This window comes from Uloborus diversus, chromosome 1 (assembly GCF_026930045.1).
Source record: "Uloborus diversus isolate 005 chromosome 1, Udiv.v.3.1, whole genome shotgun sequence".
Taxonomy (NCBI): Eukaryota; Metazoa; Arthropoda; class Arachnida; order Araneae; family Uloboridae; genus Uloborus; species Uloborus diversus.
This window is the reverse complement of record NC_072731.1, coordinates 163,162,596-163,184,260: the sequence shown is the minus strand read 5'-3', so window position 1 is coordinate 163,184,260 and position 21,665 is coordinate 163,162,596. Positions and strand designations below refer to the sequence as shown.

General features: G+C 33.7%; 1 protein-coding gene across 1 annotated transcript in view; it reads left to right on the top strand.

The window, feature by feature from the left end:
* Window positions 1–16,225, top strand: part of LOC129222636 (sodium leak channel NALCN-like) — a 73,785-nt gene extending 57,560 nt beyond the window's left edge. The window contains 6 exon segments of the mRNA XM_054857169.1: window positions 2,731–2,840; window positions 4,366–4,516; window positions 5,734–5,928; window positions 12,051–12,147; window positions 14,205–14,369; window positions 15,974–16,225. Coding sequence (XP_054713144.1) covers window positions 2,731–2,840; window positions 4,366–4,516; window positions 5,734–5,928; window positions 12,051–12,147; window positions 14,205–14,369; window positions 15,974–15,993 — 738 coding nt within the window. The 3' untranslated portion in view covers window positions 15,994–16,225.
* The last annotated feature ends 5,440 nt before the right edge of the window (window positions 16,226–21,665 follow it).

The following is a 21,665-nucleotide window of genomic DNA, read 5'->3' as shown; positions in this document are numbered from 1 at the left end:
AAAAAATCAACGACCCCCTCCTTGAAACATTTCTGGATCTGTCCTTGCCAAAGACCAGACCTTTAGTTTTTTCTCATGTAGAAAATATATCCTATCGGCATCTCACACTGTAATCAATTTAAGCAGTTGAATCATACCACTCCGACTCTCCTACCCTTGATACTGTTCAAATTAAACTGGAACTCTGTTTTATATCTGATAATCCACTTATTAAGCTAGCATTACTCCTTTAAACCCTTTACTATGAATTAATATCACTCTTGAATGAAAAGCAAGAGTTTGAAAGCAAAGTTATAGAACAGTAACTTTTCATGTATTTCCATTTCACCAAAGACTTAATGTAAATGTTGTAGCATTGCACCAAAGGAGCAAAAATGGGGTTTCCTTAGAGCGAGATTTGACTGTACTCAGTTTGTTGTTGCTACAGTTTCTGCCGCCCCAGGGCAGTTCCTCTATTTTCACCCTTTCGCTAAAACATAACTAATACATTAAACCATAGAAAATTATTGAACTTAAAACTGAAAACTTTATTTAAGGAGGCGAAAAAAAAAGAACTTTAATGTGTATTCTTTCTACAAAAACTGGGAGGGTCAGATCCCTCTTTCGGAGAAATTTTCTAATTTATGTCAAAAATCGCAATTAAAGAGGGGTTGGGAGTTTTTTTCGAATCTTCTTCAAAACTGAAGTCAGTTTTAGCCTTTGGTGACGTTAGAAGGTCCGGGCTTCTGAAGAATATTTTCTAATTTTAAATTTTTTAAAATAACAATTTTAGTAGGGGACGTTTTGGGAATGAGGAAGGTTCAGGGGCTCGATACGAAAGTGTTTTGATTTGAACTCTGAGGAGCACTGCTGTAGGCTTTCTTTGGTAGTGTTAGGGGAGGAAGGAGAGTTTGGGGTTCCCATTCAAAATATTTTTGAAATTGAAATCAATTTTAGGCTATTTTTTTAAAACGTTAAGGTAATGGGGAAGCTTTAGGCCTCTCTTTGAATATGGTTTAACACCAAAGGTGGGAGAGGGGAGGGAGAGGCCTCAAAAACGCAGTTGTAGGATATCTTCGTGGGTCTAGGGGGTGGGGTGATGTAATGTCACCAAAAATGCTGTAAAATAAGGTACCCAATCTTGGAACTTTTTTAAGAGTCACGTCCCGGAAAGACGACTTTAGAATTTGTTCGGTAATGTTAGAAGAAAGAAGGGTGGCGGAGGCTCCCTCCTGAAATTAAAATGCGTTGTAGGCTATTCTCAGAAGGAAGGTTCTGGACGCTCCTGTGGAAATTTCTGTGAAGCAAATTTTCAGCTATCTGTGGTGACATTTAAGATAGGGATAGGGATTTAGGGGGAGGTTTGTTTGCCAGAAATTTTTTGACATTGAAGTTTTGAAAACTTAATAATAGGCTTCCTTTGGAGGCGTTAGATAAGATGAGAGTTTTGGATATCTTTCTGACAAAATTTTCAAAATTAAAGTTTTAAAGACAAAATTTTCAGCTATCTTTGAACAGCTTAGTAGAGTTAGGTGTTTTAAGGATCCTTCTCAGATATGTTTTGAAATTTAAGTTCTAAAACACATTTTAGGCTGTCTTTAATCTGGTTGTAAGGGAAGAGATACGGTTTAGGGTTTGAGCACTCTCCTCAGAAATTTTTTGATGTTAAAGCTTTAAAAGGGCAATTTAAGCTATATGGTGAGACATTCAAAGAGGGTGTGGATGCTTTCTCTCAGTAATTTTTCCGAAATTGAAGGTCTGAAAATTTACTATTAGACTATGTTTGGAGGCATTAAGGAAAGAAAGGTTTGAGAGCTCGGCCTGAAATTTTTTAGCCATCTAAAAGACTTTTAAAAGCTATCTTCGTTGATAATAGGGAAAGAAGTTGGAGACTCGAGAACCCTCTCGTCTAAAATCATTTTAAATTTTATCTTTAATTAAAAAAGGAACATTGAAAGTTCCCAGCAAGTAATTGCTTAAAATTGAATTCTCCACCCCAAAAACTGCCCTTGTAGGTAATGTTGATCAAGTTAAAGAGAAAAACCAGTTAAATGGCTCTCTGTCCCAAAAAGTTTTAAAATTGAAGTCCTAAAACTGCAAATTTTACTTTGATGACATTAAGAACGGGTGTGAGGGTCGGAGGTTCGCCCCCTGAAGTTTACCGAAATTAAAGGTCAAAAAACACAAAATTTGGCTTTCTGATGGTCACTTCTAGGTGGATCACTAGTTACTTTTGAATCTCCACTTTGACTCCGCACTTAAATTTGATGTATGTAGAAGCTGCTGTCGGAGACCGAGGTCCATTTTGCCACACTCTCTAGATCTGGCATTAAAATACTTTAGTCCCTTGATTTCTCACTGCCACCCCTTCAGCCTGTAACTTAAGGTAAAGGGAGAGAAAAATAAGAAATTCTGCAATCTTATGTTCATAAGAACAACGCATATTTTGTGTCGGTGTACTTTTCTTCTTGTAATACCAAAACCTTACATTTCAAAGGGTTATTCTTAACCTCAAAAAATAAATTTTAAGTATCATTCCCTTATTTAGATTTAAAAAAAAATCAAACTGTTAAATTACCGCCCCCAAAAGAGTGCCGCCCAGGTCGGATCACACCCTCCGACCATTTCTAGCTACGCCACTGACTGTACTGTTATTTCAAAAATTATTTTTTGACTGTGAACTTGAACCAAACTGCTGCTGTTTTTCGTAATGCATTTTCGAAGTATAATTTCAAAACCATAATTTTTTAGGGTAGACTTGAAGTGGATCCAGACCGAGATCGCCTGCTTTTTAAGCATATGGTCTATGAAATGGAAAGATTGCATAATGGGGAAGACGTGACATTTCACGATGTTTTAAAGTAAATAAATTCATCTTCTTTGATTTTTATGCTATGAATGCTATGATTAAGAGTAAAAATGTAAAAAAAAGTCTTTCCAACATGGAATTTCTTATTAAAATGGATTCAATTAAAAACAAAAATGAGACACCCATAGAAATAAAAGAAAGTATGGATGAATGTTTGTTTTTTTTGGATTGTTCTCAAAATATTCTACAATTCCTTCATATTCCAATAATTTGAGATAAACAACGGGACTTTTGTCTTTTCGGCAAGTTGGGTTTTTCAGTACAACTTCAGGATTCATATCTCCTTCATAGAATCTCATAGAGTTATTTACATTAGTTAGTTACAATAGATAGCTCTGAAAGCTTGATTTTGTTGAGCAAAATGCTGATTCTTTCGATAAAATTTTCTCTGACAGCTGGTTAAATGCTGTGTCCTGTAAAATTAGAAAATGACTCGAGTCGTATTGTTTTGCCGCACTTTTCAATTGTATTTCTAAAAAAAAGAACTTGTCACTTTTTAAATAACAAGTACAGTATAACTTTTATTTAACTATACCCGATTTAACAATTTCGTCGATTTAATGATACATTTCACTGGTCCCTATTTAACTGCATTGAATGTAGGAGGGAGTATCAAAAAGTAAGGTAACAAGCCCAATCAGAGAAAACGTTTATTTAGGAATTAAAAATATATATATACGATGTAGAAAGGCACAGGTACATATTACTTTTCTACATAGTCACTATGCTTATCAAAGCATTTGTTCCTTCGGTACACCAAACCATCGAAACCGGCACGGAAGAAGTCAGCGTCAAGGTTGTGCAACTACATCAAGACGGCTTGCTGAACCTGAGCATCAGTTCTGAAATGCAGACCTCCCAAGTGTTTCTTTAACGGTTCAAAGAGATGGAAATCACTTGGTACAAGGTCAGGACTGTAAGGAGATCCAAGATCTGCCACCAAAAATGCTCTAACAAATCGTGCGTAGTTGTGGCAGTATGCGATCAGGCATTGTGGACATAACACTGGTACCATACACTTCCACCAATTGGCGATGAATTTCAACTGGAGAATATTTCTTTAAACGCAAAAAAGCATATCACAAATTTTTTCTCAATTGCGGACCATGCTTCTGTCTAGGCGTCCCTCTTCTAACTCAAATTCCGTCACGTTACCGGCCTACCAGCTCCATCTATCAACACCGTTTGAACGCTGTGATTGTTTCCGTTACCTTCAGAGGGATTTTTATTCATACGGATAATTTGCACACCCGTCAGAGCTCTTGTTACCTTATTTTTTGATACCCCTACGTATATGCTCCTCGATTTAATGATAACTTTCCCCAGTCCCTTGACAATCGTTAAATTGGGCTTATACTGTAACTAAATTTTATTAATTTGTTTATTAAAAATAAGAAAAATGATCTGTCAGTTATCACTGGCAACAGAGTTCCTCTGTAAAACTTAGATGAAAATTATAGCTGATTGTTAATAAACATTTATTTTGGTTAAGGTTTAACATTTTCTTTAACTTTCAGCATGCTTTCATATCGATCAGTAGACATAAGGAAAGCCCTGCAATTGGAAGAACTTTTAGCAAGGGAAGAATTAGAATATCTAATTGAGGAAGAAGTTGCCAAGCAAACAATACGCCAGTGGTTAGATAAGTGTCTACGTCGAATTAAAGCAGTGAGTAAACTTTTACGATTATAATAGAAGCCCTGCCAATTCTTCTATTTTTTAATAATGACAAATATTTTTTGAATGTAATTACTACTTTTGGTGCCATTTTTCTTTATTTTAAACTTAGTGAAAATCTTATAGTTTTATTATATATAACTTAATAATATATACTAATAGTGTTTGTTAGTTATATATTTTATGTTGGCAATCAAGCTTATTACTCATATTTGTAAATTGCATTTAGATGTTGAAATTTAACAGTTTGAAGATCAATTTTATGAAAAAAATAAATATGTATATGTGTGAAAGTACTTTTTACAAAACTAATTTCATAATTATCAGAATTTGGTTGCCGATATTCAGAGTTAACTTGTTAGCTAAAGTTTAGCAAAATAGAGCATGTAGAATGGCTAAATTTTAAAACCAAAAGGCATTATTTTAAGCTATTCAAATTAGGCCTATCTTGAAATTGGAAAAAAAAAAGAAAAGAAAAACCTTATTGCTTTAATGGGGTTGTATTCATTCGGAATAGTGTAGAGAACATACTTGTTCTTTTCAATGTGGCAAATAGTTTTATGTGGTAACTTGAACTTCTTTGAGAATTGGTTTATTGGTTGATACATTACTAGAATTGGTCTAATTGTTGACCTAGATGGAAATGAAATGATATTGGTCAGAATACAAGACTTTGATCCAATGAAATCATGAATTTTGAAAAAAAATCCTCAACTTGCAAAAAATCCATCTTGACCATGTTACAAGCCAAAAGTTATTGAAAGTGTCAGTGTGCATAGAAAATCAAAATAAAAAAGGCTTGTTGTTCTGAAAAGTGTAGTAGTGTCTACCAGATAACTAATTAGTATTCAAAATTAATTCATTTTTTTACGAAACATATTTTATGATGAGCTGCATGACTTTTGTATCACCTTGTACTTTAATAAGCAGGGGTACAAGCATAAATTTTCCAACACCAGAACCTTTGATTTTGTATTTTAGCAAAAGTCATTTTTAGACTGGCCATTTCATAACAATATTAATGCACTTGTGATTTTCGGTTTATTCAACTCAGTATTACGTATTTATGCTTTTCAGTTTATACCATTCAAAATGATTTTTTCCTACTATTATCTCCACCATTAGGTTAACATTGTCCTCAGTACATTTATTGATATTTCTGTAAATGTTCGTTATTTTATTCACAAAAGTCAATTTTATTTTTCTAGCAAAAACAGCAAAACAGTCTTATCAACAGTTTGAGAGCTACAACTGAAGCATTGCTTGCGGGCACTGAAATTCCTCTTAATAAGCCTGTTGCCTCTGAAGCCAAAGAAGAGGGCAAAGAAGAGGCTGCGGCTGCTTCCGTAAGGCATCGCAAAAAGGGGCAGCTGCCTGGACGATCAGACAGCATTTCCTCCCAGGTAACAAATGACACATAATTGTAATACTATCATGTTAACATATAACTGTAACACACTCTCCAATTGCCTGAATAAGATTATTTAAAAACTCATTAACAAATGAAACATTTATTTCAAAATTTGTTTGAATTTTTTATTCACATATTAGCGTTACAGGGCTCCCACCAAATCAACTTTTTTTTACCTAAAGTTATTTTTTTTTCATTGGACACTCTAAGTCACTTCTGAATGCCAAAAATCACTTTTTTGGTCATTTTCTTTTAAAATTTTAAACAAGTAACAAATATCCATGAAATTTTTCTTACGAACATCAAAAAACATTGCTGAGTGCTGAACCCCGCAGGGGGAGCTGGAGGAAAAAATTATTTTCCCCCTGGCCTACTCTATTGAGGGCCAAACGTAAAATACAGTTCTTCTACTTCTTGTATTTTTCAAGTCAAAAGGAATGTTGTATGTACTTTTCTTATTCAATTACTTCAAAAATTAGTCCAGTCAATGAATACATTGTAGCGTGCATGGAATATGCGATAATTTTTGACTTCAGAATATTGTTAGGGGTCGTTAGTAAGTAAACATACTAAAAGTCCCGGACCCTGGGGGGTGAGCTAAAGGTGGGAGAGAGGGGAGAAGAAAATTTTGGGTTTTTCAAGAAAACGTCGGAAACGGTGGAAAAAATGCGTTTAAAATAAAAATTCAAACTAAATAAACTTACTATGAAATTGCTTCTACACATATTTGTCAAATTTTCAAAAGTTTTCTAGATATATGTTACGAAAACTCAACGATTTTCGAAGAAATTCTCTCTTTTTGTCAAATATTTACTCGTAGTACCTCCCAATGTCAATACACATAAAAATTGTCAATGATAAAGTTGTAGGTCATAAAATTACCTTCAATTTGATATGCTACTTTGTAGCATTTTATTCAACCAATCAAAAGTTATAGGATTTCAAACCCGCACCTTCATGGCAAAAAAATGGAACACTTGCCATCAGGGTTGCCAGACGTCCCGGATTTCAAGGGACAGCCCCGTATTTTGAAAACTTGTCCCGCGTCCCGGTGAACATCCATACGGGATGGCTAAAGTCCCATATTCTGGCTAATAACAGTATTTTACAAAACAAGGAATTATTTTAAGGGGGGGGGGAACAAAACATGTGAAATAAAGAACAAAAAGAAAATCATGTGGCAGCAAATGCAAAAGTTATGTGTTTTGAGTTGGTTTGTATGTTTTTGTTTTGGCGGCAGACCATGAGGCTTACTCAGTCAAATTTCCCTATTGGCTGGTGTGGCATTAAAAAAAAAATTTTGCTCCACGATTCCTTGCATTACTATTTCCGTTAAAGTAGTCACATTTAACAAGAAAATTTTTCGATTGCACCGTTTCTCTTATAGTAAGCGCAAGTAAAAAACTAAGTAGCACCTGTTCTTATCAGCATCGATCTGTACACTGAACATCGTTTTCGTTCTATTGCTTGCTTTATTCTCTGAGATAGAATTCCTCTAAAATTGTGCTCACCCATAAACATACTGAGAGGAATCTTCCGAAAGCTATAAAAACATGGTTGTTTATCACCCCTTAAAAATACACCATTACCAGTAATTAATTGCACAACAATCTCAAAAATATCCCCCCCCCCTTTACTCCTAGAAGCCTGTCCCGTATTCACTGTTCTTAAATCTGGCAACCCTGCTTACCATTCATAAACACTAAACTGACTCGAACAGTTCAATCAATGAATACATTATAGCGTGCATGGAATATGTGATCATTTTTGACTTCAGAAATTTGTTACAGTTAGTTAGTAGGTAAACATATTGAAAGTTCCCGCCCCTGAGAGGTGAGCTAAAGGTAGAAGGGGGGGGGGTGCAATTTTGGGTTTTTCCATAAAGTCTCCAAAAGAGCGAAAAATATGTTCCAAATAAAAATGGAAGTTAACAAAATTTTCTATGAAATTGTTTTTATACATATTTGTCAAATATCAAGTTGTTTTCGATGTATACGTTACTGAAAATTGTTAATTTTCAAAAAAAAAATTTCAACTGGCTCTTTTTCTCCCAGAGTGCCAAACCCAAATATGCACTCAAGGGATCGGTAACAGGCCGCAATCATGGGACATGTTCACTGACGATTTTTTTTCATTTCGAAAATCCATCGACAGAACACTTAAACTGCGGGTTTAAACCTTAGACTAAAGGCTTATGAAGCCAGTGTCTAACCATTAAGACATCCAGCAGACAAGCTATCAAAAGTTATGAATTTCTAACTTGTACACTCAATGTCGGTGTTTTTCTTGAATTGAGCATGGTGACGCTACTATTATAATTAACATTTTAACAATAGAAATTAGATATTTTCAATTGACGAAAATTAATAATCTTTTGCAATATTCTTTTTATTATATCATTACTAATTGCGTTTTAAAAGTATTTTACAAATGAATACGGAGTGACAGTAATTAAAAAATGAAAATATAACTTTACAAGGTGACATCTTGGTATTCTTGAGGCGGAAATGTTGAGGCTTATTCAGGCTCATCGGCATTGGAAACAGTGTCCACAGAAATTGGCAGTGTGTCGATGTCGTCGCCTTCGACATGAATACATATTTTGGCACCGTTGCAATTGCTCTTGCAATGCAGGCATGCGATAGAGCAGTTTAGCGATGTTTTTCTACAACTGCACCTGCCGCTGTCACATTCTTTCGTGCATCGACAAAAAATCATTTTTAACATTTCGTCAGGAGCAGCATCCAACTCTGAGAGTTTTGGAACTAGTTGATCATGCTCCCTTTCCCAACCCCATTTCGTTGACTCGCCACTGGGCTCTTCTCCTAGCCACAGGTGTACTTGGTGATATGTCCGGAATGCGTGCTGTTAAGCATTTCTGCAGTTGGTGGGAGAGTTGAAAGATCAGCCTTCATGTTTGCAGCTATTTTGATGAAAGATTTGTATCGGAATTCGTTCAGAGACTCTTCCGTGGCTGGAGCACCATACCATAAGAGAGTACTCATGATCCCAGCAGTCTCAATGGATTCAGGAGAAGAAGAACCGCTGACAAATACCTCAGATGCATGCTGTACGATTTTAGATCTCTGGTGTAGTTTAACAAACCCCACATTACTCCTGCAATACGCTGCAGATGTTGAGTCGCAGCCTGTGAATGCATGTAAAAATAACAAGTGGGCATTGTTCTTCATTTTCAAATCTAGCTGAAGCTGTTGTGAGGAATATACAGCACTCTTGACCTTTCATCTGCCAGGTTTTATCAGTAGAATGTCGTGATCAGTTGGGGTTTTGGCAACCAAGTGAACAGCTAAGTCGACGTCTTCTCCAATAACGGCTACAGAAGAATTTTGCGATCTGACGATAGCTGTAGTCACAATATCAAAGTCAGCATCACCTAATGCTTGGAGTGTATTTATCCCATTTTTTAAGAGATGCATTTTGATTTATCAGCTGATTCTTATTATGGACATTTGAAAGAAAATCATGTTTAACTTTCACCTCATTTTCCAAACTGACATTGATGTCCACACATCTCTTTAACCGATATCGTCGGTTCAGTTCGGCTGCTTTTATGCTTTCTGATGTGTCAGTGTACCCATCAAAAACCACTGTACAGCCCTTCCCGTTGTAATGGGTCCTTAGAAATTTAACGTACGTGGATTAAGAGAGAATCCCCCATCAACAACAAGTTCAAACATAGTTAAATCCATGTCATGATCAATTTCCTTAAATAAGGTGTATAAGGTTGACTTTCTGCACTTCCTCATCCCACTTTCGTTAAATAATGCTGGGGGGTAGGGAGCTAATTCTTATTTCATGTAAATCTTCAAATCTTAGTCCGATTTCTTGTTTCTTGCTAATGGCAATTCGCTGGAAAAGCATGAATGGATCCACCACAACTTTTTCATCGTTAATCTGGATTGTTGAAAGATCAGGGAACAGGGAGTGCACGATTTTTCCGTGTTAGTTTGATGTTTGGGAAGGGCAAGTTTACCATTTTTGCCATTGCCTTTTTGCCAATTTTAACTGCTTCATGACATAAGACGCGGGGGCGCCTCACTTTAATCTCACCCCTTTCACGCCATCTTTTGAAAAAATGCCAAATGGCTGGTAACCTTGACGAATCATACACTGTTCTTTTTACAATTTTAGAGTTCTATTTGCAAAAACATTTGTTCAAAACATTTCTTTCTGATTTATATAAAATAATTTATGCAAGAATAAACTTGCAAGTAACTGCAAACTTTTCGATAGTACCTTAGGCGGCTGGTGCCAAAAAAGGTTAGGGAGAGTGGCCCATAAAGCTTTTTTTTTTTGTAAAATTGGGCTAGATTACTCGTAATTTAACATTTCTGATTTCATTTCTTCTAAAAATGTCAAATATGGCCTCAAAAATCGGGATGAATCGCAACCGTACACTTTACATTTCAAAGTTCAATTCCAATGAAATAAGATGAGAAAAGTTCCTTTTTTTTCGGCAGTTCTAGTTTTTACCTTCGTGAAATAAATCAGTTCCCAATGTAAAAAATCATTTTTCAATCAATCATGAATCTTTGAAAAGTGAGGGGGCAAGGCCTGTTTACGTTCGGAATTGAGGAGGCAGTCCCCCCCCCCCCCCCCCTTCCCACGTGCGAGCTGCCTGTGGATAGTATTATTTTAATATGAATAAGGTATTAGTACGCTTTCAAACATTATCGACGTTTATTTTCATAACGTATACCCGAAAAATTGTTGAAATTTTACAAAGATGAGAAGGAACAATTAAATAGCAAGTTTATTTAGTTTGAATTTTTATTTTAAACGCATTTTTTCCACCGTTTCTGACATATATTCGAAAAACCCAAAATTTGCTTCCCCCTCCCTCCCACCTTTAGCTCACCCCCTAGGGGCGGGGACTTTCAGTATGTTGACTTACTAACTACCCCTAACAATATTCTGAAGTCAAAAATTATCGCATATTCCATGCACACTACACCCCTATTTTGAGCACTCATTGACTGGACTAAATGTTTACTATTCTGTGTGTTCATGTTTGATAATTGAAATGAAATGCCTTTAATTTTGAACAGCTTTGGTCAATAATATTTTCCATGATTAAATTAATGATTTAAATGTTTTTTATGTTCAGAACATTACAGATAAAGCTTGAAAAAAATAAAACTGTATATTTTGTGTTTTAGTGGTAATAATTGATTATCGGTTGGTCACTTTTTTCTCTAATAGATCACTTCAAAAAAAAAAAAAACCTTTTTTTGAGCAAACACGATTGCTTATTGTTCTCATTTGACCGTTTTTGGTGTCCGTGCCTTTTTCAACTTGGACCAGAAGCCGCTGCAGCACCACCGCCCACCGTCCTCTGCTGGCGGCGCGGCGCGGCTGCTCCAGTTTTGAGCTATCCGCTTCTCCTGGTAGGAGGCGTCCATGTCCTACACACACGCACGTTCACACATATACACACACACACGACTTCACACACATACACTCACACACGCCTATGTGCATACACACAGGTCTACGCACACACACAACTAATGCACACTTCACCTCCCAGGAGGAGAGGCAGGCTTGGAGGGGGGGGGGGACAGGAACCATTTCTAGAAACAATAACTCCAATGAGTAGGGTCCTGTCTCAGTTCGTGATTGCGAAAAACATAATTTGGATTCAAAATTTCAGAATTCAAATTAATTTTCTTTCTTTCTTTTTTTTTTTTTTGCATCAGGTCACATTTTTTGCGAGAGCTCTGGCACTATTTTTAATTATTTCTTGTAGTCACATTTTAGTACTGCAACTGCTTGCTGAAAAAACGAAAATTTTGAGTAATAAAAGAGTTAAAATTCACCGTTCTGCTGGCATCATTTAATAAATCAAATATAAACCAGGTTGAAATTTGCAATCAAATTGCAATCTTCATTGCAAGTTGCTTTGCTGATGCTGGATTTATTTAAATGTATTAATTAAATTGCTTTGATCTAAAATTTCTAAGATAGTTATTTTTGAATGCTTTTCAGATTTGTGTGTTTTGATAATTTTATCTTTTCTGAATGATGTAGTTGATTTTGAGTAGGATATTATCTTGGTGATTTCAAAATTTTACCGAATACCTTTATTCTTAGGGTGGGAGAAAATTTTTGGCCCCTTCTCTTTCTGATGGAGCTGTACGTGCTGAGAAAGATAGATTTCCTGCAAAGAAATGGAATGCCAGGCAACCAGGTACAACATAGGTTTTAATTCTAGCTTTTTTGCAAAAAAATGTTGACTTGCTTTTCATTTTTTAGTAACATTGAAAGTTAAAAATATGTAGACATTGTTTCTCAAAATTGGCTATGTATCACATACCTGCCAATCCTTCCGGATTTCCCGGAAGTTTTACGGATTTTTATGTCCTTTTCCGTTTTTCCTTTTATGAGCAAAATCTTCCGGATTTTTCACGTTTTGTAGGAAAAATAATTATCTCGCTAATTTTGGCGCTAAAGATACTTTTGTGGAACGCGGCACCGCGTTTTAGGCCAAGTAGCCAAGGAAAGGTTGCCGTAAGAGAATGGCAGGAGAAGAAGCGAGGCAAGATTATGACGTCACTGAGTGATACAGCGCATGACTTCATCGGGATCCAATCAAAGCAAGCGTCGCGGCGAGCAATTAGGGGCACAATTTCGGCGCCAATTATCCTCATTCTCTCAATTCGAGCTGTTTTTGCTTCGTTCTTTTTTTAAGATGAGAAACAAATGTTATTTCCGAGCTTTTAAAGAAAGCAATAAAAGTAATATTTACTAAACGAAAGTAAGCTCAATTGATATGAAATTCATAACTAATGTATTGTTAAATGTAAAGAAGGTAGGTGTCCTGTTTGATTTTATTTTGCGTTAAAATCTTGTGGATAAAAATAAAAAAATCTTCCGGATTTTTTTTCTCGGAGGTTGGCAGGTATGGTATCATTTTCCTTTTTGTATGTTACTGTAAAAGTCCAAAATTAGTGAATGTCGATTTCCACTAGTGATTCAAGGGAAATATTCAGTCTTTCACATATGTCTATGATATGTCAATATCATAGGTATCCCTGGTAATGATGCCGCTGACAGACTTGCCGTGTAAGGCAGTAACCTTTCCATTCTCCCATCATCAATTTTAAGAGTCTCAGAGGTTCATTCCATGCTTATTGGCAAAATAAAATCCACTTGGAGGATTCCACCTGAACAAGATTGTTACACCACAGAGCAGCCTGGATTGTCCTTGTGGAAGACCTGCTCAAGACTTGCTCAAACTGCCTTAGCTAGGTTAAGGTCTGGCCACATTAGAAGTCTTTTCTTCGGCAGTTCCACCAACACTTTTTCTACTTGCCCATGCTCGGCTATTGCCTCTCCTTCTCATATTATTCGCTGTATCGGTGCCTCAGTGGGGCAGCTGCGGATTAGAGTGGGATTATCTTTTAGTGCGACATGATCTCTTAGACTTGGTCTAGGGGTCTAGACCAAGGGAATCAGCAACAACAACAACACAACATATGTTAATATTCTCTGGCCTATGTTGACATTCACCAGTTTTCAGATTGTCACCCTAACATTACATTTTAGGATAAGTTTGCCAATGAATGAGCTGCGTGTGACTAATGAGATGCGAACATTGAAATTCTTTAAACTTTTCTCATTCTTTAAAAATATAATTGGAAAATAATTATAAGAAATGTGTTGGTGTGTTCTCATGTAGGCTCTCTTAGAAATTATGCTTCTTAAATTCATAATTTTTTGAATAAATTTTTAGTTAAGAAGAGATCAAAATTTCAACCTATACAGAAAATTATGTGCACAATGTGTGACAGCATATAGATTTTAACGTATTCATGGCCAAAAAAAAATCAGTATTTAGAGAAATACGATTAGTAGTCACAACTATTATTAGTAAGAAATCAAGTTTTTAATGGAAAGACAAAAAATGTTTGCTTTTGTGACAAAAATAGTGTCATACTATAGACCTGAAGATTAAAATTTTTCGTTAGTCACCTGTGGCCAGTAGACACTTTCAGTTCAGTAGTCGTTTCATCCTGAACTTCTTTTTATGTAAAAACATTTGCATATGAGACAAAAATAACTGCAATGTTATAAATTTGAATAATTACTCAAAAATGAAGTAATGGAATTTTTAAGCGTTCATATTGCTTCAATCATCCTAATTTTTGTAAAGAGAAGGTACATTGTTGAATTTTGCTATGTTTTGGATGCATGATTTGAAATCCTTATAGATTGTAGTTAAATTGGGTTGTCATTCCATCAAAGGTTCTAAAGGTCTACCTGATCTCAGTGAAAGCAGTGAATTGTCATCACCTACTCCAGAAGAAGATGAAGGTGCAATTCAACCTCCATCCCAGAAAATGGGAATTGTTGTTGTAGAAGTTCAAAATTGGTGGACTTCTCAACTTGGATGTGCCAGTGGTTCGGAAGGTGAGGATTGACGTTCTGCAACATAATGCTTGACAGTTTTTTTTCTTGATGTGTCATGTAACGACATGCTCAATATGTGACTCGTGTACTTCCAATCAGTTTTCTAATGCTGCTGTTTATGTAAAGCAACTGGCCATTGTTTGCATTTCATGTGATACATTTGGTTGTTAAAAAATCAGTTATGAAACGAAAATAAGTTGCAGTGTGTATATGTGTAGTGTGTTAGTATAGTTGATATGTGAATCAACTGTTATCAACTAATCTGTACTGTTAAGTAACATTATTTTCAATATTTATTTCATTTGTGAAAGTACACATCTCCTGTTTCAAAGTTTGAGTACAAAATCTTGAATAAATTTGTTTTAGATTTTGTTTTTGGATAAAAATGGCTGATGAAAGAAGAAAACTTAATATGCATTAAGAGTTTATGAACTTTTAATGAAAATAATGTATGATTGCATATTTTATGAAAAATTTCCAATCGTAATTTATTTCACATTTTTAAATTTCAGTTTTTCACAATATTCTTTTAATTACCTTACCATACTTCATCTAACTATGGTTCTCTACCATACAAAAATATGTACTTTATAATGTACACATAGAACTGCTTAAATTAAAATAATACATGGAGTAAGATTAATTTAGTCTTGGGTATTGCTAGTTTCTGATCATTTCAATTTATGGATTTGATAACAAAATATGAATGATTCATCAATGAACAGCTTTTTAAGCTAAGAAATGCTCTCAACGTTTTAAAGTATGTCTGCCAATTACTGAAATATTTTTTTTCCTTAAGCTAAATGACTCTTAATTTCACAAAATCATTTGTAGTTAGTGTTTGCAAATCAACTGATATTAAGAAAAAAAAAATTCTTGTTAATAAATTGCTCTGTTTGAATATTGTCATTTGCTTTTGTTTACTGATCTGTTCTTCTAATAACAATTAGTCAAAAATTGTGTATTATTTAAGTTTCAGAAAAGAGTATAAGTTTGCTTTGGGTTTTAGCATTATTTTGAACAGGAGTTTGTTGTACTTTTGACTTTTCTTTGTGTAATTAGATTAAAAATTAATTTAGTGCCTCTCTCTCTCATAGTAAGTTATTTTAGTAAATAGTGTTCAATCTGACAATAGTAATTTTATAAACCTCTAATACCAAATTGTTAAATTATTCATTTAAAACTATATCTGTGACCTCTTTTTTTTAATTTTTTTAATTTGGTTATTTTTATTATGTTTTTTTTATTAAAAGCATTTGAATTACATAAGCAGACATATGCCACTTTTCTTCAATATTGGGGAATGTGGGTTTGTTATTTTGTGTGTATGATACATTTGCATGAGATAATCAAACTTTAGATAATTTAATGAAAAATATCTTTCAAGCATATCTTCATGATGAATTTTATACTAAATTTATCTCTTTATTTGTTAAATTTTTATAAAAGTTACTATAGTAATTATATTGTTACAAAATTACAATTTATTGCAACAAATGTTAATTTCAAATTTTTTTTTTATTTATCAATGTTAATCTACATTAACTTATATTTTATGAATGTTTTAACAACTAATGTCTCCATTTTTTTTTCCATTTAAATAGATCCGAAACTTTCAAAGTAGAAGTAGTGTGTCGAAGTAAATAATGTGAGAAATATTTAATTATACTTTTGAAATTCTCTAAGATTAACTTCATTCTATTTGTACATGAACAGCAAATGTTAAAATTGCACATTTTGTAAAAATATATATCCAGAAAATTTATTTATTTTTAGTATGTTGTATTTAAATTGCTTTTTTGTATTTTGTAACATTGATTTATTGTATTAAATACTCATGAATAAAAACTGTATCACAAAACTATAAAATGCACATTTTTTGAAAAATCGACTTTTTTCCCCAGCAAACCTATTATCCTCAATTCTCCACAACCAACCATGGTTTTTGTATGTAAACTGCACAGTAGGAAATAGAGAAATGAATTTCTGCAGAAAAGTAAAAGAAAATATAAAAATATTGAACTGCACGAATTTGCGGAGAACTGCATGTTTGTGTTTTGGCTTTAAAAGAAACCCCTTTTTCAATGCAAAAGGCATGAGCTTATGAATAAAAAGGCATGACAAAATCATGACCTTTTTTGACTATTCTATTTTCTTTTAGTGTAGTAGGATTCTCATTTCAGTTGCTGTTTCAAATGATTGTAATTTTCAATTATTGCTAAGATGCAAAACTCCAAAATAATTGGCAACTTTTTTATTGCCACAAAAATATTTTGTCATAAAATATTTAAAATTAAATAAAAATGGTTTGTGAGATTTAATCGAGAAATTGTAAATTAAAACAGAAAATGAAAAAATTATATGTAGCACTGAATTTGTAATACTGGCTATAAATTAATCTTTAAAAGATTTACTTCTAAAATTTAATTTCATGTTTTATACAACGTTACCATGAATGTTTTTTTATATTCAATGGGTTTCTTATTATAATTTTTAGAAATATAATAGCACACTTAGAAAATTGCATTAAAATATATGTAAGCAAAACATTATCTAAACCACACAAAATGTTGATTTCCAAATACAGTCAACCCTCTTTTATCCCGGTTAATTCGTTCCAGGCTTTACCGCGATAACTGAATTTCCGCGAAGTAGAATTCTGTATTTGTAAACCGAATATTTTCCTAACTAGAGCGCATAAACTTACTAAGGACAATCTAAATAGGTTTTTAACATAGTTTGAGCCCTCTAGACATGAAACAGCACCCTTAGCCACCATTACATTTGCATTACTTAATATATTATACAAAATATAAGAAAATGAGATATATTAGACGTAATAAATATCACATAGTTATATTATTGGGAAATAAAACGTACACACATGCATTTCTTACATACTACCATTAATCTATGAAAATAGCTTAACTTATTCGATGAATAATTAATTGCCAGTTAGTGACCGTATCTACCCCTTTATTCTACATTTATCCTTATTAAAGGTATTGGGCATACAACTTAAAAAGCTAGTACACTGTTGAACACCATTTACAGATTTATTTATCCTCTAGTGATTTATACTTTCTAGTTATAGTGTTTAACGGTTGAAATGAAATAGTGATTCGCTACTTTCTTCGGCGATTTTATACATCTACTCCCTCAACTAGTACAACTACAGCCCCTCAGAAGAGCTTACCTTACTTGAAAGACATACTGTGTTATTCTTTTGTAGAAAAAAGTTTATACGAGTGCGTAAAAAAGGCTAATTACTATACTTGAAAAAACGAAAAAACCGCAATATAGTGAAGCTGCGAAAGTCGAAGCGTGAAGTAGCAAGGGATGACTGTATTGCAGATTAGATGGATCCTATAATATGAGAATACATTTTGTTAATTTAAATTTCCTCTCAGTAACTTCCCTCATTTTAAATAAGTTCCCTTATTAACTTAAATTCCTTTTTCGACCGATTAAGAATCCCCCTCATTAGACACGGGCATCAGAGAAGACCCAGTGTGGATTGCTCATGTGACTTGAAGCGGTACATCAAGGACAATGAAGGGCTCTGAATTGATACGGCGCATTTGACATATGTTTGAAATCTTGTAATGCAAATGCAATAACACTTCAAAGTTTGCCCTATTTTTAAAGGATAACGATGGTGATTTCCACAATAAAAATAGCTTTCAAAGGATAAATTGGATGAAGTGAAAAAGAGGGACGCAATATTTTGGTCTTCAATGTCTAGAATGCTTGACATTTTGTACTACAAGTAGTACAGAAAATGAAACAAATACAAGTAGTGTTATATTTTTTTTCTTGTGCTAAGCAAGTGGACATTATCCAGTAGAAGTCAGGTAAACAAAGCAGAAACAGAAGAGCTTCCAAATTATTGGATTCATTATTAAATAAATAGCAAGATATGGAATATGTGAGCCACAAAAATTTATTACATGCAGTATGTTCAAAAACGTCAGAGCCATGATTTTAACTTGTTGATGTTGGAAGAAGTTGGCTTTGGTTCATTTGCCCTTCCCCCTCCCTCCCCATTCGCACATTTGAACCTCTTTTAATGCTTATCAAGTGGATATGCACCAAATATAATATTTTTTCTCAGGAAATTTTCTTACGATTTTTTCAGAGTGACCTCATTGCCCTTAGCTTGCATGTTTAATGATTGAGTCAAAACGTAATTCAACTTACCGAGGAGTAAATCTAAAGCTTCCATAGTTCAAAACATCTATTTGCAAGGTCGTAGTTAGGAATTTTTTTTTTTTTTTTTTTGGGGGGGGGGGACATGGTCAGAGGCAAGTGTGGTTCAAAACAAGTAGTCCAGGGGAAGGGGGATAGAGTTCAAAGTTGCGTTTATTTGGGGTTTGCAAAATCAAACTAAAACTAATAAAAAAATAGTTTGTAATAACTTTTTTATTAATTATTATAAAACCATGCGACGAGAACTTTTAAAAAACTTTTCTGTTACTTTTTCGTGACAAACGGGAATATCCCGAAATACACTTAATAAAGTGAGCCCCGACAAGAAAACAGCAAATACCATATAATAGTGATCCATTCCATGGTGGAAAAAAAAGAAAACTTAACTTTCTATAAATGAAATGGAAGATGGCAAAGAAAAAAGGATGTTCACTCTTAATTTTTAGCATTCAGGATGCTTGCAATCTTGCGTTTGAAAAATAACACAACACTCAAACTAATATTTTAAAAAATCCATTTTTTTCTTTTTTTTTTGTCAGTTCAAAAAGTGCTAAATTTCTAGCAGAAATGTAACGCGTAAAAATACGCTAGACAAAAGTTTTGAGGATTATCTCAGCACGCACATAAATTCCTCACTTTTTATACCACAAGTCTGTTCATTCAAATGAAAACAATGAGTTGAAATGAATATATATATATATATATATATATATTTTTTTTTTTTTTACAATTGATGTTAAAGACAGCAGTAATATATAAAATAACAAAAAAGTAGCCAAAAATAAATTTTAGTTTTTAACACATGGATATTTAACGAGCATACAATTATAAGAATGATTGGGTAAAAAATAGTAATTTTGATCAGGGTAAACATGTTACATTTATATATAAAACTCTTAATGAAGTGCATATTACAGAATGCTTTCCTCTATTTAATAATCATTTATATTTTTTATTCGTAGTGAAAGTCATTACCATTGATAGACACAAGTAAAAACACATTCGCACAAAATAAAATCTAGGAGTTCTTTCTCAAATTTATTCTTTTGACGGATGACTTTTTTTTTCAATGTAATAAAAATTACGCTTTTTAAAACTGAAAATTATTAATGTTAATTTCATTTTTACGGTGCATTTAAAATGTATAAAACAATGCAAATACTTTTTTCAGCAATTTTGCATTTTCATTCTTTTTGTAGAATGTCATTTCACTAAATGGCTTATTTGATATACTTTATTTATATATTGGTTTAACAAGGTTCAAACTAATAACTTAATATAAAACAAAAGTTTTATTTTTTTTTTGTATACATATATATAAGGCAACAAAAGATGATTGATTTATGTGCATAACTTCAAACCTCGAACAACAAGAATTTGAAAAAAAAAAAAGTTCATCTTGAGATAAATAGATGGATAATGTATGCGGAACTCATTTTCTCAAGACTATAGTTGCATTTAAAATGCTTGTTTTAAATGAATGTATTGATAATTCTTGCACCAAAAATATACTTGAAATACCCCCCAAAAATATATCTACAGATCAACTACATACCTGATTAAATACTTTTAAATACGTATGAAGGTGAAATTTATCAGCAGTCAATTATATATATGCGTTATCCTAAAAAATGAAATATAGCTTGCAAAGTTATGTTGACAATGAGTAAAGAGTCAGCATTTACGAAACGCACAAAGCGATGATACCAAATGCTAAAAAGCTATTTTTAAGGGGTGTTTAGGCGGTGAAATCAATGAAACATTCAGCCCACCAGGAAACTTGATGGTCCATCAGAGGACAGAGGGAACCAATCCCCCTGGAAGATGAACCAGTCTACGACATTCCCCATTTCAAACAATGACCCCTGTCCACTCTGCATTTTTTGTGTGTGTGGGGGGGGGGGAGTGTCAGAGAAGGGGTCTGACTGAAAGAAAGAAGTAACAAGGTAAAGGGGAAACGTTTTGATTAGAGGATTCAGGGTCTTGGTTGTTTCTTTTCTTTCTTTCTTTCTTTTTGAGTGGAGAAGGAAAAGCTAGAGAAAGGGAAGGACTAAAAAGTTTGTGACCTAGAATTTCGGGGGGGGGGGGGATTTGTCCCCACCCTGTCTATGGCCCTGTCTATTCGTGCATGAAATTAAGGATATTTTTCTCTCAAAATCCTACTTTATGTGTTTGTGGGCAATGGTGAGTGGCATCGTAATATATTAATGCAAAGGGAGAATAAAAATACAGGATAGTATAAATTATAAAATAGTATATTGTGAATCGGTAACCCATAGAGATAATTGTTTACAATGAGGGTTGGTCAAAAAAAAGAAAGAAAGAAAAAAAAAACACCTCTTGCTACGCCACTGGTTTATTCTCTGACCCTGGGAAATGCAACACTGCTTATTAGATGTTTACGGACAACGTAAATTTCTGTATTTCTTAATTCTAATTGCATAGATTTACTTTTCATTCTTCATTTGAGACAGTGAGAGGCAAAGGGATGTAAGTGGATAGGTCCTTTCATTGAAAAGTTTTTTTCTAAATCATGCTATACAGCAGCACTTGCCAGAACTACCTTACCAGAGTACTATTTCTTGTTCCGAGACAAAGGAGAGATTCAGCTGTCCTTTGTACTGGTTATCCCCAAATTTTTAACTTTGCCACGTACATCCTTTTGCTTCTCACTATTTCATATGGTATTGTGTTCACATGAATTTCAAATGGTAAATAGTTATAATCGATATAAGCAGGAAAAAATTAAAATATTTGTTTATTTACTCTACTCTAACTGTATGAAATTGCTAATAACTAAATAAAAATTACATACTAAATTAACAATTCGTCAGTACAAACAATAGCAATATTGTATCACATATAATAGTTAAAAAATAAATTATTTTACATAAAATGTTTTTTTCTCCTACGGATACTTTTTTTTTGTTGACCTCAATAGCTGCGGTAAGAAAGGGAACAATTCTTGTAAACATTTTTAAGTTCTTTCACAATTCTTGTACACATTATTTTGTGGGTTTTTTTTCTTCAAACTACTAGGAGAAAAACTTATTACTAACACATTGCATCCTCAGCTAGGTACTTGAA